The sequence below is a fragment of the Gekko japonicus genome, unplaced genomic scaffold, assembly GCF_001447785.1.
Source record: "Gekko japonicus isolate JY-2015 unplaced genomic scaffold, Gekko_japonicus_V1.1 scaffold42, whole genome shotgun sequence".
In the NCBI taxonomy this organism is placed as follows: Eukaryota; Metazoa; Chordata; class Lepidosauria; order Squamata; family Gekkonidae; genus Gekko; species Gekko japonicus.
Window position 1 is genome coordinate 634,347 of NW_015165831.1, and position 27,320 is coordinate 661,666.

Consider the following 27,320-nt stretch of genomic DNA (forward strand, 5'->3'; position numbering starts at 1 on the left):
AAATGCCCAAGTACCCCTTACAAGATCCCCATACCTGTTAACGCTGCGCATTTGGGATGGAGTTGTTTGGGGACTTCTTTCCCCATTTTGGAAGAAAGGGACCCAAGAATAGCAGCCACACTGCTGAATTACTGCCACTCGATTCGCACAGCATGGCACCGGTCGGGCCCAGAGTCATGGGGGAACTTCTGGACAGTCAGACTAGCTTCAGATCTGAAATTAAAACTGGTTTTGGCCACACAAACCAACAGGAAGCCACCTAGTGCAACGTCTTGGGTCTCCCCCCGGCTGGCTTTGCAAGATCTCTTTAAGCAGCCCGATCCTGTGATAGCGGAGGAAGACAAGTGCCATCTTTACACAGCTTCTTGACACATGGTGCAAATCAACAGAGCTTGGTCACGATAGCCTCTCAGCCTCTAAATGTACTGGGCATATTAAATACAGCACCTGGTACAAAATCCATAGACAAGATGCCAAGCACAGAACCAGGATCTTTCTCTACCCCTTGATGACAGAGGAAAGGAAAGTCGTTGGACTAAAATAAGCAGTTAACGGCCTGTGGATTAAAAAGGCAACACCCATGACAACGATCTGCTACAGAAAGCGCTAGGCTGGGAAGAAAGATGGACGAGACAGTTGTGTTGACCTATCTACAGGTCAGCTCTCTTCTTGCATGCCTCCCACATCACAGCTCGTTCAACACATGGCTGCAGGAGACCCTCACGCCCATCTCCCACTCGAGGCGAAGCTCCGGCTGAATGAGAAACTGATCTCCGAGTTTTTGTACTTGCCCCAGGCTCCAAAGGGCACGACAATGGCAGTGCTGTTATCCTCCGTCCCATATTGCACGGCCTGATAGAGAGATGACAAAGTAGAAGTTTAGAAGTCTAGCTGTCTCGGCACCATCGAACTGTGTCTGTCTGTACAAGAATGTGTGACTGCACCACAAAAAGGACCTGAGCACGCCTAACTTGTTTGTTTCAGAACACTGTAGTGGAAAGTGCTGTCAAGTCACAACCAACTTATGGCGACCACGTAGGGTTTTCAAGGCAAGTGGCAAAGAGATTTGCCATTGCCCGCCTCTATGAAGCCACTCTGGACTTCTTGGGTGTACCATCCAAGTACTAGCTAGGACTGACCCTGCTTAGATTCCAAGGTCTGACAAGATCCACCAAGGGCTTCAGAAAACTACCCACACTGTTCCCAGTCTTGTCTAGCAGAGGATGCCTACCTGATCAGTAACAACATGAGCTGCTTCAGCGGGGTCATGACACTGGTTGACAAAGTCGCAGATCTCTTGGCTGTTCACCATGAAGTTGATGCCATCGGTGGTGAGGACCAAGAAGCTGTCCTTCGCATGTTGGAGCTGTAACGAGACAAGCACACCAGATGTTGCCCAGACTGATAGCCATTGACTAGAAATGGTTAGATTGATGACACGTTTTTATTACCTAACGTTGTGAATATATTGTAAGCGCTCTCTAGTGGAATGAAACATGACAGGGACAGACAATGCCCCTTCCTCTTAAATGCATCTCTGATCGCCAGTAACAACCCCTAATGGGAGCCACTGAGAACAGAACCTGCTGCTCCATGAATACATGACGTTGTCTTGTACTACTGGCCAGAGTATTGGTCCATCCAGCTCAGCACTGTTAATCAAAAAGCAGCTCTATATCTTCACTTGCTACTCAAAATGCTAAATCCAGAGCCAAGAACTGAGCTTTCTGCATGCAAAGCAGAAGCTCCGCCTCTGAACTATGGCTCCACCCTTAGATTCTTTCCCATTTCAGTCTGCAAAGACAGCCCCCGCCTCAAGATTTCATTGTGGGGAGTAGAAGAAGAAGAAGAAGAGATTGGATTTATACCCTGCCCTTCACTACCCAAGGGAGTCTCAGAGCGGCTTACAAACTCCTTTCCCTTCCCCTCCCCACAACAGACACCCCGTGAAGTCGGTGGGGCTGAGAGAGCTCTGACAGAAACTGCTCTTTTTCAAGGACAGCTGTGCCAGAGTTATGGCCTGCCCAAGGTCATCCAGACAGGTGCAAGTGGAGGAGTGGGGAATTGAACCCGGTTCTCCCAGATTAGAGTCCGTGCACTTAACCACTACACCAAACTGGCAAGCCCAGAAGTTTTAGTGCTTTTTTACACTGCAATCCTAAACAGAGTCACAGCCTTCTAAGCAGTTGACTGCAATGGACTCAGAAGGGTGTAACTTTGCTTAGGACTGAACTGTCAATGTCCTGGGTGTTTTAAATATCGCCTTCCCGATATACTGATGCAGGTTATTAAAAGCTTGATTTTACAGACAGGGGGAGCTGCTGCTTCAGTGTCAGGACCTGTTCTGGCCCCACATCGGTTTAAAAGAGAGCGGGCTTCTGAGTTGATGTCTGCCTGTTTGCATCACTCAAGTCAGCTTTAGTGCTACAGGCAGTTTGCATGTGACCAAGCACCCATTTGGAGCATTTCCTTACATTTTAAAATGTAAGGCCTGTCAACTCAACATGCCCAACAGCTACAAACCAGACTGGGTCCACTTCTGCCACCCGCTGCTCATCTAACAGCACGGACATCAGCAGCCCAAATCAGTGAAAACGGGCACTGAGAATTCTTAGCACAAAGCAGGGAGCCGTACCACCCACCCTCTTTCAGCTGAAGGAGAAAGCTCTTACCTGAATCCTTTTAGTTTCTGGTTCTGCTATCACACCATGTTTCTTAAGATCCAAGTCACCAATGCTTCGGGTCATTGCCAGTCTGCCATTCACATGAGGCTGTCCTAAGCTGTTCCAGGCGACAAAGCCGCCGGCTTTCTTGATTCTTGATGCGAAAGAGAGAGAGAGGAAGACAGCACAGTATTTAGATTCTCTCTCTGTCCCTTCTCCACAAAATAGGCCCAAGGCAGTTATAAATGGCCAGTTTATACAGGTTACCCTTTCTGAATCCAAACAAACAACCAGGTTATGTGACTGCTTACCCATACACAGGGAACTGCCACAGCTTGCATGTGTTAATTGGCTTTGGCAGACTCTCACTCCATTTTTCAATCCCTTTCAAGGCAGGTAGTTCCACTAGGCGCAAGATTCAAGAAACAGAAAGAGACTTTTCCCTGGGGTTGCAAAGGCTGCAGGGAAAGGGCTTATCTACACCAATGGAGTGAGCTATTTTAGATCATGTGACCTAAAGAGTCCTTAAACTCCATTTCCCATGGTGCTGTGTCGTAAAGGCAAAGGACTCATTTTCGTACTCTGCTAGCTACATATTCTGCTGGGGGCAGTACAGCTGCAGTGAGGTTTGGTTACATGTTGCTCTTCAGAGATCTCACCCTCTCTGGTAGGAGAAGGTGGAGTTTGCTGGCACAAGCTCGGGAATCCCTAAGTGCCTGTGATGAATGCCAAGGAGGTGGAGCATGAAATAGTGTGGGGCCACCACCAGCCGTGCGGGAAAAGTAAATTTCAGATTCTGTATGGTGTAGTGGCTAGAATATCAGACTAAGACCTGAGAGACCCAGGTGCAAATCCCCACTCTGCCACAGAAGCTCGATGGGGGACCTTGGGCCAGTCACACATTCTTGGCTTAACCTACCTCACAGGGTTGTTGTAAGGATAAAATGAAGGAGGGGAGCATGCTGGAAGCTACTTTGGGTCCCCATTGGGTGGGAATAATTAAATTTAAAAACTCAGTGATTCAGATTCAATTTTGTTTTGCACAAAGATCCAGGAAACTATACAAAGATCCAGGAAGAAATACAAAACAATACTAAGGATCCTAAACCTGTTTATGCAGAAGAGCTCCTCCGAAAGATCAATGGCAATCCCCCCCCCGCCATGTAGTTTCCTTAGAGGAGAAATGTTAAATTAGCTGCTCTAGAGATGCATGGCCAGCTCTACAAAGAACAAGGGTAAGGTGGTAGCCTTGAATGGGGATGTGTGGGTGGGTGGATGCAACCTTCACCCCTCTCGGGAGGAAGAGGGAATAATGCTCCTTCCCCTCTTTGGTCCTGAGGTGTCCTTTAGTACAACCCGGCAATCTCTGCCTACCCAACAGGGATTCCTGAATGCTCGCAAGATGCCGGGGACAAGTGACATCTCTGTGCTTGTATGTTGGTGAATCAAAGATGATCTGGGTGAGGCTGCGTACCTTTGTTTCTCATCCTTCCTCTCAGGAGTGTGATCGATGGTCAGCTTCAGGGCTTTCCCCTTGCGACACAGAAGGGCACGGCTGTCGCCGACACTGGCCACGACCAGCTCTATCCCATCCCTCAGCAGGGCCACGGTTGCTGTGCTCCCAGCGGTCAGCAAGGTCGCTATAAACGCCACACAAGAAAAGACTGTCAGCAGCTGAGCGTGGAACCCTCCTGTGATTTCCGCATTCTAAAGTGTTATCAACTATTCTTTTACACGGAGATTCACTGCTGTACAGCTTAAAGCTACAAAAGCAGGGAGAAGAGAGGTCACATGCACAGAAAGACGGAGGAAGACTTTCACGACATGGCCACATGCAAGGGGGAAAGCATCATACTAACGGGAGAAGTCAGTGACAGTTTTATTTTCCTCTGCTGTACAGGTTTTCAACAAGAGACATTTTACAGGCTCCCGCTTCCAGCACTTCAATTCACTATGCTGTTTGGTGTAGTGGTTAAGAGCGCCAGACTCTAATCTGGGAGAACCGGGTTTGATTCCCCACTCCTCCACACGCAGCTGCCGAGTGACCTTGGGTCAGTCACAAGTTCTCTCAGAGCTGTTCCCTCAAGAGCAGTTCTCGAAAGAGCTCTCGCAGGCCCACCTACCTCACAGGGTGTCTGTTGTGGGGGAGGGGAAGGGAAAGGAGTTTGTAAGCCGCTCTGATCCTCCCAGTGAATGGCAGGGTATAAATCCAACTATTCTTCTTCTTCTTCCCCCATGTAGTTACAAGTGGGGTTAGACAAGGATCGGGAGCCAAGTTCAGGCTCCTACTGTGCCATGGAAGCTCACAGGGTGACCTTGGGCCGGTCAGTTTCTCTCAGGCTAATGCACCTCACAGGGTTCTTTTTGTGAGGACAAAACAGAGGTAGGGAGGCCAGAGTTGTAAGCTGCTTTGTGGAGAAAAGCAAGATATAAATGTAAAGCACTGCAAGCTTGGGCCCGCAGCTCCACTGACTACGGAGGTCTAATGACCGAGAATATTCTAGTGGATGGCAGCTGAAGAAAAACTGAAAGCATTTTTCTTTGATGCTACAAAATATATATTTTAATGGGATGGGTGCTTCTTAATCTGCAGGTGTGTGAAGGACTCTGGGGCAAGTGATGCTCTGTCTTCTTGGTGCTTGGGGGGGGGTCAACAGTGGGAGGGCTTCTAATGTCCTGGCCCCACTGGTGGACTTCCTGATGGCACTGGTATTTCTGGCCACTGTGTGATACAGAGTGTTGGACTGGATGGGCCTTTGGCCTGATCCAACATTGGCATCTCTTATGTTCTTATGACATGAGGGGAGCTAGCTCCCCTTATTCAGCGACAGATGAGGCACATCTGCACGGCAAAGCAAACCAGCAGGATGCTGGTTTGAAATCAGTCTAGTTCACAAAAGCTGCCCCCAAAAAGACTACTAGGAACTGTAGCTTTGTGAGGCTTCTAGTCAACAAAAGGGTATAGTCCAGTCCATGCTTTTTGAGTCACCACTAGGTTCATGAGTTGGAGGATCTAAAGGAGGAGAGGATTTGAGAAGTGCTGAACCAATGAACCGCACACCATACAGATGGTGGTTTTTCCCCCCTCCTACCCAGAACTACAACGCTCAGAGAGTGCAGAATTCTCCTTTCCTTATCAACAAGGAGAGGATGACATCCTGACCTGGATAGCCCAGGCAAGCCCAATCTCATCAGATCTCGAAAGCTAAGCAGGGTCGACTGTGGTTAGTACTTGGATGGGGGACCTCCTTGGAATACCACGTCAGGAGGACAGGGGCAGGCTTTATTCAGCCACTTCTCTGAATACCCTTCAGGGCCCCAGTAGGAGTCAGTCACCAGAGGTTGACATGACTTTCAGGTGCAGAAACACACACACACGCACGCACATATACACACACAATACAAAAATACCCAAAAAAACCCACAAACACAAAAACAAGAAGACGATGACAAAAAATGCATCAAAACTTGTTGCGGAGTGAACCCACGAAGGAATCAGATAGAAAAGAAAGCTACCAAAAAGGTAATCTAAAACTAGGCAGTTTTAGGATTGTAATTATTTAAAACAGGCATAGTTACTGCAAGGAGGGTCTAAAAGGCTCTCGAATACTGCCTTTATTAAATTTCACGGTAGAAATTTCCCTTTCCCTCCAACGTAAGTTTGCCCTTCAACTGTACAGTACGTCCAGTCTGAGCTAGCCAAACAACTCCCACCAAGTTCAAAGAGTCTTACTCCAAAGTGGGCAGAGGATGACTGGTTTATTTTCACCTTTTGCATTTCGAAAGAATCAGTGTGCCTTACAGCATTTCCGAACACGAACAAGGGCAGGGGGAAAGGCGGGAGGATTGCGTAATAATTTCGGATAGGCAATTTAAAGTGTCCGTACCACCAGTAAAATACCTGTTTTAAACCAACAAGTTAAATAGGACAGAGCAAAATGTCAAATGTTGAGATACTTCGTGCTTTTGCCTCTTCCAACCCCTCTAAAACAATTAAAGGCTGAACCTTGAGGTTGCTACTAGCCCCCCCGTCCCACTGTTGTATTCCTTGCTTTTGGAACAGCAGCGCTATAACACAATCTCTCACAAAGCTAGGAAATCACAAAGCTAGGAATCACGGGGATTCCCGTATGCAAAGCAGGAAGATGGTGGCCTGGATCTACGTATATGTTTGCTTGCCTATGTAGGCAGTCCATTTGGAACAGACAGATCAAATATTCCTTAAACATGAAGAGTTTGTTATGGCATAAATAATAAAGATCAGTGGATATGCAGGCATGAAGGCCTACCGCATGAGACCTACTGCAGAAGCACCGGGATTGCTTCTGAATGCACAAGCATCCTTCACCCAGCAGCCAGTGGTAGCAAAGACCTTGCCTCTCGGACAGATGAGGCCCAGCGATGCTTCTCCCATGCCGTGCCAGGTTTCCTTCTGAAATGTGGGAAAGCTACTGCAAGCTGATAGGGGCTTCTTTTGGTGTAGTGACTTGTTCTTTGAGTGCTCTAGCACGTCTTAAGATCATAAGACCACCAGGCCCAGCAAGCAGCAGGAGGATGGGGGAAGGAGGTGGCAATCAGTGACCGCATGACATCCCTTCTGGGTAAACCCCGGCAGTGGTGTCAGTCTTCTCTAGAAAACACAGGGTTTTACTACAGAGTTTTTGGCGATTCCAAGAGAGGTGTGACATCACTTCCGGGTTTACCAGGAAGTGATGTCATGCCATTTTCTGGGGGCAGGGAATTCCTGAACTGGCAACCTTATGGCTTACCCAAGGTGTGCTGAGCTGACAGCAGCCTCATCAGATGAACGCAATGGAAGAGATAGTCCCAGAATCTAGATTATACATAGCTGAACAACAGTCACAGCTTCTTTCTCAGGCAAATTCATTTTCTTCCCCAACTTAGGGCAAATTTGAGGGACGTTTTTTCTCCACTAGATCTATAATCCTCCATTTCAGCCTGCAGCATCTACAGAAAGTTTACAGTTGCAGCTTGTAGCACTACCAGGAAAGAGTACTAGCATCTGTCAAGATTACAGACACTGACCTGGATAGCCCAGGCAAGCCCAGTCTCTTCAGATCTGGGAAGCTAAGCAGGGCCGACTCTGGCAAGTACTTGCAAAGGCGACCTCCAAGGAATACCAGAGGTGGGATGCAGAGGCAGGCCACTCAATCCACCTCTCTGAAAAACGTCTAAGCCCCCAGTAAGCGTTGCCTGAAGTCGCTATGACTTCCAGGCAAGCACAAAAAACACACGTGCACACAAAACTATTTTTTTAAAAAAGATTACAGGTACTAAGATTGGGGTGGTTTAACAATGCTCTGGTGAAATTAAAGCCTTTAGTAGCGATGGGGGGAAAGTTTTAGCATGTTCTCAAATGCTGCTTTTCTTTTGTAAGAAGTTTGTATCAGTATATGACAAGGCTAAGGAAACAATATAAATGCCACACCGATATTCCTTATGCCAGGTCCCAAAACATCTGCATAGGTATGTGGCATTACACAAAACACGTAACACCACACCCCTGGGGAGAGCCCATAGCTCACTGGTAGACCACATGCAGGCCTTGGGCTCAACCCCAGGCATCTCTAGTATCTAGGGGTCATTTCGTAGAAAAAGAGGTGCAGGAGCTCATTAGCATAACTCATTAGCATAACTTATTTGCATATGCCACACCCCTGACATCACCGGAAGTGTGTCAGAAGGCAACACCCACCGCTCATGCTCCACTGGACTGTTTTGGATTGCTAGCTATTGGGGGGGGGGGACATGCAGCTCTGTCCTCACAGAGAAGGGAGAGCTTGTACCTGAATAAAACTTGGTCTTAAAGGTGCCAGAGCTTCTTGCTCTGACTGAGGGCTGCTGGGAGCATAGGGTGGGGCTTGTTGCATGTGCCCGCCCCCTGGGCTCTTTACTGCCGGAGCTCCGCTCCTGTGCGCTCCTGCAGGAAATGACCCCTGCTAGTATCTTTGAGAGATGTAATTGGGAAAGGCATCTGCCAGAGATTCTGGACAGCTGTTGCCCATCAGAGCAAACAGTATTGAGCTAGACTGGCCCAACTATCTGATTTTGTGTGAGGCAGGTTCAGTATACCAGCTACAAGGCAAGGAGAGGAACTCCCATAACCCCTGTCTTAAACACACTGTAATTAAAGTCAATGGAATCTACTTAACAAGCATTTTACAGTCAGATTTAAAGAGGATCTACAAGGAAAGGGATTTTTGTTTAGGAGCCCTTTGCAAACCACTAGAATGGAGGTTGGTAGCTTAGGCCCCCCCCCCAACTAATAGTGCAGTTCCAAAACCAAGGAATCGTGTTCTTCATTAAGGTGGCAATAGTCTATTACTATCAAATCGAATTCAGTCAGGAAGAAGAAAAATGTTGCTTTGGCACACATTAACATTTTTTAAAGAAAACAACAACAGCTTGCTTGCTTCCTAAACAGCATAAAACTACAGAAATACAAAATCTTTCAATAGGTATCTTAACACTCACTGGACATTTTTAGAGCATGTCATCTCAACTACTATGACAAAGTGGATGTGGGAACCTTGCAGTAGTCCAGGCTAGGAACCCGCCGGACTCCTTCACCTGGGACCAAATTAAGCTGATCTCTCTTTCCACTGAAGCCCAGCATATAGAGTCCCCGGGCCTCCAGTTCTAGAGCTGCTGGTCGGGTACAGTGTCTGCCACAAATAACATGGTACACAGAGGCAAATAGGAAATTCACCCAGGAGTTTTTTGCTTAAAAGTTAAAATTGAACCTGCAACACGTGGGAGGATCAGAGCTACAAAAGAAAGCAGGCTGTCCATCCTGATTTAGAGGACTCTGCTTAGAGATGGCCCCACCCCACCCCGTTCCTATATTATCATATCCAATTTACTACACATTGTTCTTCCTTCGCAACCCCTTCAATCTATCTGCATAGTCAGCACTCCAAAAGGCAGCAATAATGAGAAGGCATGACATTAGTTTGGAACTAAAGGGAACTTAAAGGCATTTGTAAAGATATGCCCCAAATCATGAAATGGAAACAGCTAAGCTTTTTGTAAGCTTTATGGTAATTCTTTGCACACTGAAGTTACTTTCGTCCACAAAAATGCCTGGTTTTTGCTTCTCTTCTTGCTTTTTGTTCAGCAAAAGACATTGATCTACAGGCGTAGCGGCATTTATCAAGAAGGCCCTGGCAGTTCCAATGGCTACGGAGAAGGATCACTGCAGCTGCAGCTCTCCAGCTGAATTAATGCTGAGAGACAACAACTTCCAGTACTCTACAAGGACAATTTAAATTCTGCAGCTCTTTCACTTCTGCAGTGTTGCAGGTTAGCATGATTTGACTATCTTTTTTATATTAGGAAAAGAGTTAAATCTGCATCTTAATTGCATTATGAACACTACTTTCATCACGGAAGACAAATATACAAGATTCTAAGACCCTCCAGAGGACACTTCTCTCCATCAGCCTGATGATAATAAAATAGCTACTCTTAGAATACACAACTATCGCAGATAGTTTCTTAGGCAGGGGCATGCCTTTTGCTTACGATAGGCTATAAAATGACATTTGTGCTTTGATTTCTCCTATTCACTGCATGCACGTACTAGGACCGGAGATAGAGTGTCCTCGCCTTATCCTATTAATAAAGTACTTATTAATAAAAACACTTAGCTCTCTAGTGTCCTTAAAGAAAATTAATAAACACTCAGGCCTGTGCCATCTCTCTCGGTCATCTGATTCACGGGCTTGGAACAGCGCTGATCACAACCCAGGCCAAAATAAGAACCCAAGGCTCAGTTAGGAGAGCGCATGGAATCAGATGGATCAACGGGCATTTGTTTAGGAACTGGTTCATTCATGAGATGAATGCCTGCAAAGCAGCTCAGTTCCAACAGCTTATAAAACATTAAACACGCACACACTTACCAGGGGGTGAATTCTACTGTTTCACTGAGGCTTACTCCCACATACTTATGCATAATATTCTAGAAATGCAGCCCAAGCCTATGCATTCAGTAGTAAATACCATGTTGCACAGTGGGATTCATTCTTGAAACTATGCATGGATAGTATCGCAGGCTAAGTCCAGAGGCAGGTGGTGACTCAGACCACATCTCCCGTCTGTGACATGCGCGTTTAACAAAGGTTTTGGTACGAACAGGACTGGTATCAGCATGCCCTGAGGCAGGTATGACCCCCACACACATACATGCTTGCTTGCTAGTGCTCCACCACCTATGCTCCCAGCTGCATGCACTGCTGCTGGGGAAAGGCCTGCCCTGCAGGCAGTGCAAGTGGATTGTGAGCACGGGAAATGGGAGCGCTCAGGAGTAGGCGGGGAAGGTCACACAGGCAGATGGGAAGGAAGGAGAGCACAAACCTGGAATCAGCCTTGGGTACGAATGTCAGGGCATGGCTATGGGGCTTGATTTACTCTTGGTTATGGCTGTTCTTGTGTTGCTGAACACCATCCATAATGGCTGCAATTAGGTCTTCATGAAACAAACTGGTCCAAAGCCTAATAGAGTCTTCCATCAGAAAACCACAAGGACGTTTCCTGTCTAAAACCAGCACATCACTTAATTTTGACCTTTCAAGCAATTACTTCTTTTAATCCTTTCAGCAGTAAAGGCCTAGAGGAACACAGACTTTATGAGACATGTTTAGCAAACCCTTGTGCATTAAAAATGCTGGGGGGGGGACATAATATCAAACATTTAAAAACCACTAGCCCCCCTTATGAAGGGAGAAGTCCCTTTTCTGCCCACCTCCGAACACAAAGACATTCATACCTACCATCAGCAGATAAGTGAGCATGCCGTTCATACGCTTTCTCTATTTCTACAAAGGCTCTGAACAATGCTATTTCCATGTTCCGCTCCTCAGCAAGGAATTCTCTGAAAAAATAAACGATCATATTAAACCAAGAAGTCACCTTTCTGCCCATCGCATAAACAGATGACTGGTGCAGTTAAATGGTCCGTGCCTAGGGTTGCCAGCCTCCAGGTAGCGGCTGGAGATCTCCTGGGATTACAATTTATCTCCAGGTGACAGAGATCGGTTCATCTGGAGATAATGGCTGCTTTGGGAGGTGGACTCTATTGGCATTAGACCCCACAGAAGTCCCTCCCCTCCCCAAACCCTGCCCTCTTTGGGCTCCGCCCCCAGAATTTCCACATATTTCCCAGTCTGAAGCTGGCAACCTTCTCCGTGGCAACCATTCACGAATCACCAATTGTCCCGTATGGAGTCCCTGTACAAGCTGTGGAGACTTTCCGTAGGTGCCACCCTCCAAATTGTTAAGATCAGGGCTATTTTGGGGCAGGAACGTACAGGAACGGAGTTCCGGCTGGCTTCAGAGTTGGCCACATGCACTACAGCCAAAACCTCTGCATGTGTGGCTACAGAGGGAAGGCCTGGAGAGCAACCACCCCCTGATGACTCTAAGGCGGGCGGGCCAGCCAGCCTTTCCAAGGGCCGGCTTGCCCGGGCTCCCCACAGCCGCAGGGCACCTGGGCAAGCCAAGGAAAGGAATGGGGTGTGGCCTAATATGCTAATGAGCTGCACTGTCAGGGATGTGGCCTTATATGCTAATACGTTCCTGCTGGGCTTTTTCTACAAAAAAAAAAAAGCTCTGGTTAAGATCAGCAACTGCCCATACCTGAGAATTCTCTGTTTTGGCCTCCACCTGGCAGAACAACTGACCCAGTGAGAATAGGGAGACTCTCACGCTAGCACTGTTGAGCAGAACGTGCAAAACTGAATTTTTCAGGAGGGCATTTTCCCATTAAAATGGATTCCCTTTATTAATTACTAGCCTGATACCCATGCTTTGCTACAGTATTTAAGTTCCATAAATCCAGTTATAATACTGATGATGTGAAGTCTGAAATGTGACATTTGTTGTAGCAATTCTAATGGAGAAGATTGTAGTGTAAGAAATGAAGTGAGACATACGTACTTTTTTCTCTCTCTACTGAAGGACCTCTCTCTAGACCACATTGGTGGTTCTGCCCTCAGGTGCTAGGATCACCAGGCTGCTTGATGAGCTCACTCTGGAGCAGGCCACATAGAATTGTCCATTTAAGAAGCAGTTGTCTGTTAAGTCCCCCCCTGCTACCTTCCACGAAAGTGATGGCCTCTCTACTTGTGCTCCTGGATTGTTTTGCTCATATGGAGACTGTGTTGTTCTGAGCAACTCAGGGTGATCTTGCTGGTACTTGGCCTGTGCAGCTCAGTGCACTTGCAGGAGTACTATGTGCAAATGCCTTTGCCGCATTCCTAAGTTGCCTCCTCCTTGTAGCGTTGGTGTATCTGGCTCGACGTTTGCCAGGAGCTTTCTTGGAGGCAGTGAGAGGTGTGAGGGGGAGTTGGTGTGAGAGAGTGGTGGTGGACATTTCTTCAGGTTCATGAGGGAGGCACAGATAGAAATGGCTCCTAGAAATGTCCTTTACTATCTCCCCATAAACTATCATACCCTGGCCCTGCTCCTACACCTTACAGACACCGGCCTGTCTGGTGTTGGGGGGATTGTATTTAAAGGTATCGGGGAGGCTGGGCCAGCAGCAGTGCTAAGGCAATCCTGTTGAGCAAACCCCCCCCGGCAGCTGTAAGCATCCCACCTCCTCTCCTACACCTGACAGGCAGCCGCCTGTCCACTGTAGGAGGGGGAAATGGGAGGAGTATTAGAAGCCACTGTGGAGGTGGGACTGTACCTGACAGACAACCGCCTGTTAGGTGTAGGAGGTGGGGGGAGTGTGTTGGTAGCTATTAGAGAGGCTTCGCCAGCAGTTTTGCTTCACCTCACAGGTGGTTGTTGGCCACTTCTGATTTTCTCAACTGTCATTAGCTGTCTGCAGTCCACTGTAACTGTTGGGTCTTTTTTACCTCAGAACACTGAGCTCTGCAGCTGACCAATCACAGAGTGGGGGTGCAGGCCTGGGAGCCGCATAGGAATCAATGGGGGGAGCACATTTTACCCCCTTTGACCCACTTAGGGGTTGAATTTCTAAAAATCCCTTCATAGTGAGCACCTACGCCACGGTAGGAGCGCTCTCCCCAAATTTGTGTCTCTAAGTCCAGCGGTTTGGCCTGGCCGTTGATTTTATGGTGAGGGGACTTTCTTTTATGTATATAGAAGGGAATGAGCTGGACTTTTGAGATTTGAAAGGCTGAGCGGTGGGGATGTAATATAGAACAGAAACAGCATTTTATTTTGTGATAGATTGTAATAACATCTTTCAGAAAGAACATTTATGTTGGTTTGCATACTCCACCCACTCACTACATCACACCATTAGGGGCTCGGTTTCAAGTCACACTGTAGGCAGGCAGCACGCCCCAGGCCTCCTAAAGCAAGTCGCTGGCTACATACTACAGATTCATTCACAACACAAGGGGATAGGAAAATTAGAACGGATGAGGTCAAATGATGGCCACAGAGCAGGGGTGCCAGCCTCCAGGTGGGACCTGGGGATCACCTGGAATCACAAGTCCTTTCCAGACTACAGAGATCAGTTTTCTTGGAGAAAATGGATGCCTGGAGGGTGGACTCTATGGCACTGTACCCCGTTGAGTTCCCTGTCCTCCCCTGGCTCCATCCCCAAATCTTCAGGAGTTTCCCAGCCTGGCTCTGGCAACCAAACCCGTCCACACACACACCCTGCCAGAGGCCAGGGAGGACCGTGACAGCCCTGCCGCAAACCGTTCAACGTTATCTCCAACCTTTACTGTAACAGTGACCCAAAAACAGATACTCACTTGATATACTTTTGCATATACTTATTGCAGAAGTCCGCTACCGCCACCCCTCCGTGCCCGTCATAAACAGCAAAATACAGGACATCATCGGTCAGCTGGGCATAATCAAAGCGGTCTTCGTTTTCTTTCCGCTTCCCAATGTGGCTGGCACAGCCCACTTTCGATAAGCTGATCTTGGGGATCGGCTTCCCGTACTTGATGCTTGGCGGGAGGAGGATGGGCTCGTCAATGCGGTTATCCCAAATGCCGAACGAGTCCCAGGTGGCAGGTCGGCCACTCCCATCCAGGTCAAAGCGGGACGCTCTGCGGTCAGTAGTGGAACTCTGGCACACAACCATCCATCGGCTGTCGTCTTGCAAGAGGCGGGACGTCAGCAGCACTCTCCTCGCTTGGTGCCCTCCGTTTCTGACCAGACTTGCTAGAGCAGCAGTGGACATAACTTGGTTCCACAGCACTTTGGTGAAGAGCAGATGGTGGGAAGCAGGTCTTGGAATGTCCCGAAAACAACTGAGAGCTGGCGAAGAAGAAGAAAAAGAGAAAGAGGGTTACCTTGTCCGCTTTCACTGCCACAGTGCATAAAAAGGCTTTTCAAAGGCCTTCAGTCTGGAACCTCCAATTCATCGTACCATTGTCCCCAAAACTCCCACCAACATATGACTCAGCTACATGTCTCCAGTTTCATAATTACAATTCAGTCAAGAACACCCCTCCCTGTTCCCCTTCCCTGGTGCTGTTTAGTCAGTTCTACAGTTCTATAATTCTATAAGATGCCCAACTCCCAAGTATTCCTTTATCTTCTGTCATAATCTTTTGTGGAGATATCAACAACCTCATAGTAGACTGATCCAAGGTATACTTACATGGACCTCCCAGTTAACCCTGTACCTCAGTACCAAGTAAGAGCACAAAACCTGGGATCTCGGCTATACCGGAAGCACTATTGTATCACTTTTCCCTAAGCCACCACAGTAACACAAGGTGTTCAGGTCTATGCAGGAGGCATTACAGCATGAGCTCTTCTTACATGGTCTCAAGCATCAGTGAGGAACTGAAGTTGGGTCTCCCCACTCCTCTAACTACTACACCACACGGGTCTCCTAATATTTATATAATGACTTCAATATACATAAAGTTTCTCTTTATTGCATGTAAGATCAGTGCCATTGTGGTTATCTTTATACTGCAACTGGGGGAAATGGTGTGATGTTTCTGAAAGACAGTGGGTTGCTTAACCAAGACCAGAGTGAATTCCAGCTATGGACTTCCCAGCTCACAGTTTCAAGATCCTGGGCAAGCTAACTCGGGGAAGAGATTTCCTGGCCCAGGGTCCGTATACCCAGGGACAGAGCCTATGCATCATGTACTTGCCATGAAGCCAAAGGGGATACATGCTTTATAAATCCCATCCACAATCCATGCTCATTTCCCTCATGATCGGAAGGACTCAAAAGACCTCAAGCAAGGAGGGGACTCTCTCACCCAAAATCATTGGAGTCATTCCAATTAAATTTAATAATGACACGCAATCACATCCTGGACTTGCCCCTATTACCTCAATTACAAGAAAAACCCTACATCTGGCAACCAGCCAGGAAGGGCATTCTGGTGCTAAGCTGCCCAGCTGGCACCCCTAACCAGGGTGGATCCTACCGATTTACTTTCTGCAACAGGAATGACAGCAACAGAAGGGTTGTTGTGCCATTGAACATGAAGCCTAAGAAGGCTCCAGGGACTGCTACAAGAGATTGCTTTAAAAGCTACCGTTTCAACAAATTGCTGCTGTGGGTCAGCCAGGGCTCAGCGATAGTGAGGACTCCTCAGGGGAAGAGTAGCCTCGTGTAGCCAGCCTTGAGTCAACAGAAGCTGACCAGCAAGAGAATGAGATGCAGGCTTGTGAGGATTCGCAACCAACAGCTGGTGCAGAACACCTACACCCTCCAGCCCTGATGCAGCAGGCAAACCTCAGCCATTCACAGCCCACCAGTATCTCCTACACCCTTAGAGCACCACAGACAGAAGCTGAGAACACAGCTACAGGCAAGGAGGCAAAGTGCACACCTTATGGCCCGATGCTTGCTGATGATGAAACTAAGTCGTGACAGGATTACTTCTGAGCAGCTGGCTGCAAGCATGACCCTTAGGCACAGGGCTATAAAAACCAACCAAGAAAAACCTGTTGGGTGTGGACACAAGTGTATGTTGGATGCTGGCCTGCTACCACTGCCTAGCCTGACTCCTAGAACTCTGATCCTCAGACTGAACGACTTTGCCTTGCTTATTCTCTGCTCTTCTGACCTTGGACTGAACGACACTGGTCTTCGGAACCTGCCAGGAAGTACAGTTGCTTTAAAAACCACCAAGTCACCACATTGCCAACAAGCAAGCCAAACCGCCATGGAACACACACTGGTTTAGTTTTGCTAGGAGGGTTCATGCAAAGCAGAAGTCACGCAACTGCCCAACACAATTTGCATCCCTCTGTGGCTACATGGCTCAGCCACCACACCTCGCATGCCAGCAGAAGCAAGTTGGCGACTGGTATACACCAGATACATGATGCAACCCAGCTAAGGAATCACATCACAGGTGCTGTGGCTGTGCCAGGATTTGTAGAGGGGTGGGACTTGGAAAGGAGCCCAGGTCATCTCACACTACAGCATATCATGAAAAGTGCACATCAACCCCTCCTTCCTTCAAATAAATCACAACTGAGAAGAGACAGCTCTGAAATCCAATGGAGATCAAGAGTCTGTGCGTGTCAGCGAAACAAGCCATTGCAAGTCCCGGCCTTATGCAAGTGTCACTCCCGGAACGGCACTCGTGATGTGATCCCTGTGTTCGGTTGCATCAGCATACCTTCAGCTCCAGTCCTAGTCCTTGTTGAGACAGTAATAGGGGTGCCAACAGACCTGGAGAAAAGTGTTCTTTCCCTTTAAGAGAGGCTTAAGCAAGAGGTTATTTTCCAGGTGATGTTATTTACTTCCCTGTTATAAAATGTTTCAGCTGCCCACATTACGCCTTTCTCACATGCCCAGGGAAATGCTGAGCGCCACTTTGGGGTCAGGAAGCAATTTGGGAGGGTTTTTTGTCATCTTCTGGGTCACTGGGGATGTTGGGGGAGGGGAGGTATTTGTAAATTTCCTGCATTGTGCAGGGGGTTGGACTAGATGACCCTGGAAGTCCCTTCTAACTCTATGATTCTAAGTGAGAGGACATTTTTTCTCCAGGCCTTTTGGCAACCCTAACTGCACCATGCAGAGGGGGAGGCTAAAGTCTTCTCCCCTGCATCATTTTCCCAACCTAAAACCACCTTTTGCGTAAACTGAGGTGTTCTGGTGGGCGTCAAAATTTCCACAGGCGTCAAACAACTGCTGGGCAGGGCTGTTTAAGGATTATTTATTTAAAACATTTTATGACATCTTCCCACCCTGCCAGGGTCCACAAGGTGGCAAACATCAAAAAATATAAAAACATTCAAGCAATTAAAAAGCAGCGATACGTTGTAATTCAATTCAAAGCCCCAAAGACAACACTAGAAGGAGGGCCAGGAACCATTACTTGGGGTATGCCGGATGAAACAAAAAACATCTTCACCTGCTGGTGGAAGACACAAATGAGGGGAGACAGACAATCTTCCTGGGGAGGCAATTCCAAAGTTTTGATCCCGCGACCAAGAAGGCCCTTTCTTGGGATGCCGCCCATCTAGCTTCAGATGGTGTGGGCAACCAAAGCGAGGCCTCCAAAGATAACCAGGTGGGTTCATAGGCTGGGGAAAAGGACACTGGGGGAGGGGAAAGCTTTGAGCCCCCTTTGAGAGCCAATTTGGTGTAGTGGTTAAGAGTGCAGACTCTAATCTGGGAGAGCTGGGTTTGATTCCCCGCTCCTCCACCTGCAGCTGCTGGTGTGACCTTGGGTCAGCCACAAGTTCTTTCAGAGCTGTTCTCTCATGGGCAGTTCTCAAGAGAGCTGTCTGAGCCCCACCTACCTCACAGTGTGTCTGTTGTGGGGTGGGGAAGGGAAAGAAGTTTGTAAATCGCTCTGAGACTCCCTCCGGTAGTGAAGGATGGAGTATAAATCCAATGTCTTCTCCCCTCCACACCTTGGTCCCAATCCCATCTGCTGGGAACTAAGTTTCAAAGATTGTTGGGAGTGCCAAACACATAACTGCTAATATATGTCTGGTTTCATAGGAGTTCTGGTGGACTCACAGTGTAACGTGTAGTTAGGTCCATCCAATCAGTCAAAGGCAAAAGGGGGAGAGGCATTAGCCTGTTTATGCCAGGAACCTGGGGGGGGGGGGGGAGGATATAAAATTATGTTTAACTCTACCACTTCCCAGGTAGGATTCCCAACTTTTAAACAGGTCCCTCTAGGAATGCCTTTAACATATAAACTACACATTAGGCCACTTCACAAATTACAAGGAAGCTCTGTACAATCCAGTCCTGTTTACATGTTACAGGGTACATCTGTTTACAAGAAAGGGCCAAATCATGTTCACTTTGCAAATGAAAGTGAGGACCTTTACCTGGATAAATGTGGGGCTGATATCATATATTCAGCTGTACATGCATTGACTAACATGAGAATTGCCGTACTCAGGTTTTGTTTTTTTTAATCTAGTGTACATGGATTGTATGCATTCACTGTAACTTGTGAACAGGGCTTCTGTGTGTACACCAATGTTCCCTCTAAGCTGTGGAGTCCTGTGAGCAAAAATTCTACTCTGTGAGCCACTGGCATTAAAGTTGTGAGCCAGCAATTTGGCTACTGCGTAAATTAGTTTGCTCTGGAGCCCTCCTTCCTGAGCTAATACAAAAATGTGTGAGCCAGAGGCTAAAAAACTGTGAGCTGGCTCAGGCTAACTCAGCTTAGAGGGAACACTGGTGTACACCTGATTTTTCTTCGTACATGTGTTGAGTAGTTTTCATATTACAATCAACAGGTGTGTATAGCTGAATGTGTGACTGAAGCCATACATTTATCCAGGGACTAGTCCCCAGTTTCATTCATAAAGTGAACACACGCTGGCTCTCACAAACCGGTGTATGCACATAGTTACTTTCAGCATCCTGTCCAATTTCAAGAGCAAGGTCACTCTTCCTTGTGCAGGCTTTGCCTCGACAAAGGAAATTTCCACTGATGGCTCAGAAGAATGCTTAAGCAGGAGGTGTGCAGAGTCGGGAGCTGCTGAGGGGTTAAGACAGGTTAAGGCAAAATGCAGGTGGAGCTGGGAAAATGAGATCCATGACCTTGCTTTTGAAACGCTACCAAGCATTACAAATGGAATTTTTTTTGCAAATAAGGAAGGTGTCTATTTCTGCACTGCAGAAAATCACAACACCCTCTGTCTAGCTGAAATCGGAGGCTGGGATTTATCAGACGGGAAATCTTTCCCCAGCTCTTTTTTAAAAGGAAACAAAAAGATATAATTATTACCTTTCTCTGCTCTTGTTCCTCACATGTACAATTCCATTACAATAGGACTTACTGGTATGGTATTTCCAAAGACAAGCTGACTGTGCAAATACAGATGCCTTCTTACACTTAATCTAATTACATGTAATTATCTGATATACAAAGAACGTGGAAACCTTCAACACATCTGGTGTAGTGATTAAGAGCACAGACTCTGATCTGGGAGAACCAGGTTTGATTCCCCACTTCTCCACATGCAGATGCTGGTGTGACCCTGGGTCAGTCATAAGTTCTTTCAGAGCTGTTCTCTCCAGGACAGTTCTCGAGAGAGCCCCCTGAGCCTCACCTACCTCACAGGGGTAAGGAAAGGGATTGTCAGCCGCTCAGAGATTCCTTTGGGTAGTGAAGAGCGGGGTATAAATCCAATCTCTTCTCTCTCTTACCAGAAAGCTTTTTTTCCCGAAACAGCAAAATGCCTCCGTTCTTTAACAGTTTATAACAAAGTACAATTCAGAAGCTAAGGACTTGCACAGCTATCTCAGCAACAGCACGGTGTAGTAGTTAAGAACGAGGGACAAGGATTTGGGAGACCCAGCTTCAGCTCCCCTTTCTGCAATGGAAGCTCACTGGTTTAGACTGGATGAGAGACCAGGTATGTAAATATAAATTACTCATGCATATTCAAGATCCAATCACCATGGAGACAAGAACTTGGTCAAACACAGACCCAAGATTACACTGAGTTGGAAATGGAAGCCCTCAGGCTTGGCTCTTGGTCAAATGTAGACCCAAGATTACATAAAGACTCACAAGCCAGTCCAATGTATTATTAATGACCTACAACCCATGCTGGATAGTGACACTCCCCTCACATGGGCACTGGGGAGCCAACCTTTTCTTGCTTAACAGACAGCCTGCTAATCTAAAACAACTTCCCACCCGCAATGATAAACTGCCTGCAACAAACCAAGACGCCAACTTTGCTCGCATATAGATCCTGGCAACACCGTCAGTGGACCAGCAACATCAGCCATACCGTATCAGGTTCATACTCCTGTGATTTATAAATCATGTGTCAGCAATGCCGCTCTGCCCTCAATGTTGGACAAACAGGCCAGTCCCCACGACAAAGAATAAATGGACTAAGTCTGACATTAAAAAACCACAACATTCAAAAAACAGTGGGAGAACATTTTAGCCTTCCAGGACACTTAGTTGCTGACCAAAGGGTAGCATTTCTCTGACAAAGGAATTTCAAAGGGGGATTAGAAAAAGAGACTGCTGAATTGCAGCTGATAAGGAAGCTCAAGACAATGCATCCACCTGGATTGAGTCCTAGGTTTCCTGTCTCATTACCAGTGCTGATCTCTCCATGCCTACTACCCCTCTGCATATCACACCTGATCCAATCAAGCCTGCTACTGTCATTTGCCTGCTATTGCCCTTCAGCATCTGAAATCAGTCCTCTCTCCAAAATATCAGGACAGAGGGACTCACAGTCTAGCGGCATCTGAAAAAGGGAGCAGACTCACAAAAACTCATATCCTGCCACGAATTTTGCTAGTCTTTAAGGTGCTCCTGGATTCTTGCAAGACTACACTGATTTTCCAATGGAAGCCCTCAGGCTTGGCTCTTGCCTAGATAACATTCAGAAAGATCAGAATCTTGGCACAGAGTATCTGGAAGCAGAGGAGTGTAGGAAAGGACAGGACAGCAGAAGTCAGTCTATGGCTGAAAACGAACACAGCAGAGGAAGGTTTATGAAAAGTTCCCAACGGAAATGCCTTTCAGTACAGAAAGGAATATGGATGATGAGGACAGAGGAAATGTGCCACCTTTTCATTCCTTCTTGGAAATGCCTTACAAAGTTTCTTTATTTTGAGACAGCCCAGAGAATCCACAGAATTAGGGATGAAATTACTTGGGTGTTAACAGTTCAGAGGTTACTATCCAACTAGGACGGGGAGACCGCAGTTTAAATCCCCATGGTGCCACGAGGTTTACTGGGTGTCCTTAGGTCAGTCGCTCTTTCTCTAAGCCTTGTCTACCCCACAGTGTTGTTGTGAAAATGAAATGGTGCCGACCCACATACGCCACTCTACGCTCCTTAATGGAAAAGCATGAGAAAAACAGAACAGATTTCAAATGAGAACAGTCTGTTAAGCTCCCTGCTGTTGAAAACACTGAACATTTTGAAAGGCAGTTCCACAGAAAAGGGGTTTAGCCAGTTTGGTGTCGTGGTTAAGTGCGCGGACTCTAATCTGGGAGAACCGGGTTTGATTCCCCACTCCTCCACTTGCACCTGGCTGGATGACCTTGGGCAAACCGTAGTTCTGATAAGAGCTGTTCTTGAAAAAGAGCAGTTTCTGTCAAGAGCTCTCTCAGCCCCACCTGCCTCACAGGGTGTCTGTTGTGGGGAGGGAAAGGGAGAGGAGTTTGTAAGCTGCTCTGATACACCTTTGGATAGTGAAGGGCGGGGTATAAATCCAATCTCTTCTTCTTCTTCTTTTCCCATCTGTCATCACTCAGTGCTGCGGGGAAGGACCACTGTGACTCGGGGTGTGTGTGTGAGGAGAACAGCCACTGTCAACCCTAGTGAAAAGGACCAGTTACATGTGAAAGACCTGCACCTGTGATGTGGACAGCCATTGCCAGAACAGAAGACGTGGACCCTGAGAGACCGAGGATCTGACTCAGGATATAAGGCAACTCCATGTGAGTTCAAATGCTTTTATCTAGAAGCATTTTCCGTCCCCAAATCTTTCTCCGCTGTAGTTGCTTCTAATGAGTCATGCTTTCCAATGCATTTTTATATCCCACTTCTCTCCCCAATGGGACTCAAAGTGGCTTACAATGTTGTCTCCCCTCCTCCATGTCATCCTCACAGCCACCCTGTAAGAGAGCTTGGGCTATTACTTTTTTTTAAATTTATTTATTTACATTGGATTTATATACCGCCCATGACCCCTAATGGGTCTCAGAGCTGTTTACAGTGTACTACTAGTATAGTAGTAGTTAACCTACCTAGGGCCACACATTTCACAGGGGGGGGGGGACTACCTACCGACACCCTATTTGGCGGCGCGTTATGTCTTCTTCCGGCGGATTACTGAATAACTAATTAATTTTCGTATGGCATTGTGTGTTGTAGAGCCGGGAGATCAGAAGATTGTCTGGCAGCCTTCAGTTCTAACTCTTTCAGCATTATGCACCACTAGGTGGCGAGCTAGGCTTACTCTGGGGGCTGAGAGAACTCTGAGAGAGCTGTGACTGACCCAAGGCCACCCAGCTGGCTTCATGTGGAGGAGTGCCGAAGCCGGTTCTCCGGATTAGAGTCTGACACTTTTCACCACCCAAAGGCACCCAGCCAGCCAGCTTCCTCAAAAGACTTGGGGATTCTTGCAGGTCCTGTCCTCCTGACCCTCTAATCACTATACCACACCCACATTCCTTGCTCTAGCAAAAGTTCATTTGGAACCTTTCCCAAAGCCACCTTCTGTTGCTTCCGGAAGTTAGCCGTGTTGGGCTGGGATCAAGTGCACAGCAATTTATAGAGCAACCCGATTTTGGGGAGGGGGGGAGGTATGAGCTTTCAAGAGTCAAAACTCTCTTGGTCTCGAAGGTGCTACTGCACACCTCCACTGTTTTCGCTCCAACTTCACCTGCGCATTCTGCTTCACTGCACAGGACTCCCTGCCCCTTTCCACACACCCCTGCTTCTAGACACAGCTCTGAGCCAAGATGCTTCCTTATCTCAAAGAAATAATCTTTTCATCCCAGATTGCTGATGTCCCTTTCCATGTATGGCTGCACCCAGACAGCTTTACACTGAATGATATCTGGGCTGGAGCCAAGCTTGTTTGCTCCTAGCAGAAGGGGGCTGTGCAGAGACCTGGAGCTGGCAGGATTAACAAGCCACGTGCATCTTTCTCCCCTTGGTATTTTCTTTTCTTCCTTGAATATCAAATAAAAGGAGGTGGGCTGGTAGGGATAGATTTCACTATCCCATCAGAAAGTCTGGCATGCCATTTAGCATTGGTACTTAGAAAGCCACTCAAGGGCTGCACTGGGTGGAACCACAAGAAAATGAACAGCACCAAGCCGTCATTCTAAAGGATCAGTTAGAGGAGATGTCCTTTATCCAGGATTTAGACTTTCTTTTTACAGTGGACCAAGCATCAAATTAAATAATTGCTTAATTTACATCACATTTCGATATACAGTGATTGCATTTTCAAGTGACATTTTTTTGCAAGGAAAAGGAAACCAGCAGCAATTTAAAAAACAAAAACAACCAGCGGTTCTCCTACTGAAAAGCGCGCAACCTTAAGGAAAGTCACGCGAGCGCGCAATTGTGGCGTTACGCAACGGGTCGGGCACTCCTTCCTGCAGCCGGGACTCGCCTCCTTGCGCGCAAAGCAGAGAAGGAAACGCCAGACAGGCTTTCCTCCCTGAGCCAAGCCCGCTCCGGCCCCGCGGGATCGCCCTGGAGAGAGGCCCGGGCCGACGCCACTGCCAGCGAGTGACGTTCCAAGTAGGACGGAGAATTCCCCAGGGGCGCGCTGGAGAGCCCGGTGCCAAATCCTCCGCCTGCAAGCGCCATTTGCACCGCTGGTAGCCAGTTACAAAGGCAGCGGGCGACTTCCTTGCACAATACCCGGGATCCTGTGCACCGAGATCGTCGTCAGGACCCCGGAGCGGGAAGAAAGCCTTTCTTCCTCCAAGCACACGCAGCGTCGAAGGGTCTAGAGAGCACAAGGGCAGCCCGCGGCGTAGAACTCATGAGCAGAAGATTCCGGCACGCCCAAAGGCAGAGGCGCGGCCTCATTTCTGGTTCCAAAGCAAACCAGAAGCTTTGGCGGTGCAAAAAGCGGGTTGCGATGGGGGCGGGAAATGCAGCGAGGAGAGAGTGTGCTATAGTGGTTACAGCGTCGGACAAAGAGCTGGGTTCAAAGCGCCAGCGTCATAAACCCGGCCGATGCGCTCCCCAGAAAGGTGCCTAGTAACTCGTCTTCCCAAAGGGCCTATACACAGCCTCGCCTACACCACAGGGTTATTAGGAGGATAAAATGGAATAGGGGGAACCAGGTGCGTTCGTTGGAAGACGCGCGGGATAGAGTTGCCAGCCTCCAGGTGGGGCCTGGGGATCTCCCGCTTTTACAACTGATCTCCAGCTGACAGAGATCAGCTCCCCTGGAGACAATGGCTGCTTTGAAGGGTGGACTCTGTGCCATTGGACCATGCTGAGGCCCCTCCCCTCCCCAAACCCCGCCCTCTCCTGGATCCACCCCCAAAGTCTCCAGGTATTTTCCAACCCAGACCTGGCAAACCTAGGGCGGGATAAAAGTGCACTAGACTGAGAAGGGCCAAAACCATGGCTGAGTCTGCATTGGCTTTTCCCTCCCTTGTTTTATCAAAACCCACTGTTGGAACAGAAAAGATGCTGCTCAAAACCACATTCAGATACCCCGGGGCAACGCCATACTGACTACAAAGTCACCCCTGAAGGGCCATAAATCTATGCAGAAGGTACCACAAAACCCGATGCTCAAAGAAAGTGACAGCCGCATGGAGTGTGGAGGCTACCATAAAATCCGATGGCCAAAGAAAGTGACAGCAACAAGCAGTGCAGAGGGGAATTTCTGTTCCATCTTGGGTTTGGTATAACAACAGAAGAAAAAGCCAGTGCAGAATCGCCCCATGAATCCAGCCGCAATCCGAAAAACCATTCAGAGGAGCGTTGCCAGGGTAAAACCGTCAGAACCCCGTTCCACTCGAAAGGAACAAGCATGCATAGGATCAGACTGCGTTACAAGCCCATTTAAAAGCCTTTTCCGCCAAGGGGGAAGAGTCTACTGCACAGAGGCCCTCCTCCAGAAAGCGGAGGCTCGCAGTCTCTCGGCTGCTGTCGCGCTGAGGGGGGGAATGTCACCACGCTCCTGCTCCTTGGGGGGCATCACCGAAATCCGAACTGAACCGGCGATGTAATTCGCCAGGCCAAAAGATCTCCGCCGCCCTGGAACGGAGTCGCCCAGCCCAGCGCCGGGCTTGCCTTCTCCCGCTTTCCTCTCCGGAAATCTAGATGCGAGGGCGGCTGGATGCCAAAGGAAGCAGGCAAAGGCGAGGCACGACCCTCTTTACCTGCAGGCTTTCCCCACCCAGGAGAGACGCTGCCGAGGCGCTCCGGCTGGACCCCAACGAGCCTTGTAGCGGCCGCTGAACCTCCGCGGCCGGGAAGCCTCTCCAACGAATGCCCGGAATGCTCGAAGTCAAGGCGGCAACCGAACCCCGCGTGCAACCCTGACAATCCTCCTCTCCTATAGCGACGACGCGGCTGAGCCCGCCTTCCGGCCCTCCTCGGGCCAATCGCCGCCGCGGAACCGAACGAGCCTCCTACCCTCCTTCCATAGATTCGCAAGCGTGGGCGAGGCTGGCCAGGAGCGGAGCCTGGAGGGTTGCGACGCCGCGCAATGACATCGATCTGGGCCAGAGAGAGAAAGCGCGCTCCGTCCCCGCCCTCTGCTCCAGCCAATGGGGAGGGAGCGCCGCGTGCCCGCCTTCCCCCGGCCGGGTCTTTGGAGGCTGCTTTCAGGGAGGCCCAAGGAGGAAGAAGGCTGCAGTCTGGCTTGCCGGGCGGTGGTTGCGTCAGCTCCAGGCGGCTCATTTTGCACTGCAGGAGCGGGTTCGCGAGCCTAAGGCGGTTGCCAACTGACAACCGGGGGGGGGAAGCCAATCCTCGATCCTGTTTTTCTACCTTTAACGGGATCTAGATGTGCAAGAATCAGCACATGAATCTTCTTAATGGCCTAAAGGTCAACATGACCAACCGGGCGCCGCTACAGCGGCAGGCGGGAAAGTTGCCAACGCTGGCTGCAAGCCGAAACTGGGTTTATACGAACAAAGTTTGAGTCCAGTGGCACTTTTAAGACCAATAAAGTTTAATATAAGGCTGAGGAGTCTGGGACTCTGAGGAAAGGGGGGACTTTTCAGTTTAGAAAGGGGACGGCTAAGGGGGGACCTGACCAGTGTTCCCTCTAAGCTGAGTTCGTGTGAGCTAGCTCACAGTTTTGTAGCCTCTGGCTCACACATTTTTTGTCTTGGCTCAGGAAGGATGGCTCCAGAGCAAACTAATTTATGCAGTAGCCAAATTGCTCGCTCACAACTTTAATGCCAGCAGCTCACAAAGTGGAATTTTTGCTCACAAGACTCCACAGCTTAGAGGGAACATTGGACCTGACAGATTTTTATAAAATCATGCATGGCTTGGAGAGAGTTGACAATGAGAACATTTTCTCCCTCTCCCAAAATTCTTGTACTGGAGGGCAGAGAAGGAAGCTGATAGGGAGTGGGTTCAGGACAGACAAAAGGAAATACTACTTTACACAGAGAGTGATTAAAATGTGGACTTCGCTGCCAGAGAATGTAGTGATGGCCATGGGAATAAACAGCTTTAAAAGGGGATTAGCTATTCGGATAAACC

At 48.3% G+C, this 27,320-nt stretch overlaps 1 protein-coding gene across 1 annotated transcript; it reads right to left on the reverse strand.

Annotated features, from left to right (window-relative positions):
• Window positions 1-81: 81 nt before the first annotated feature.
• On the reverse strand, window positions 82-26,144 carry PPM1K (protein phosphatase, Mg2+/Mn2+ dependent 1K). Its single transcript, XM_015410827.1, has 7 exons — window positions 25,982-26,144; window positions 14,423-14,936; window positions 11,459-11,559; window positions 4,138-4,303; window positions 2,673-2,817; window positions 1,232-1,366; window positions 82-852 (listed from the first exon to the last, which is right to left on the reverse strand). The coding sequence occupies exons 2-7, from the start codon at window positions 14,857-14,859 to the stop codon at window positions 721-723; spliced, it is 1,116 nt and encodes a 371-aa protein (XP_015266313.1). The 5' UTR covers window positions 14,860-14,936; window positions 25,982-26,144; the 3' UTR covers window positions 82-720.
• Between the last annotated feature and the right edge of the window lie 1,176 nt (window positions 26,145-27,320).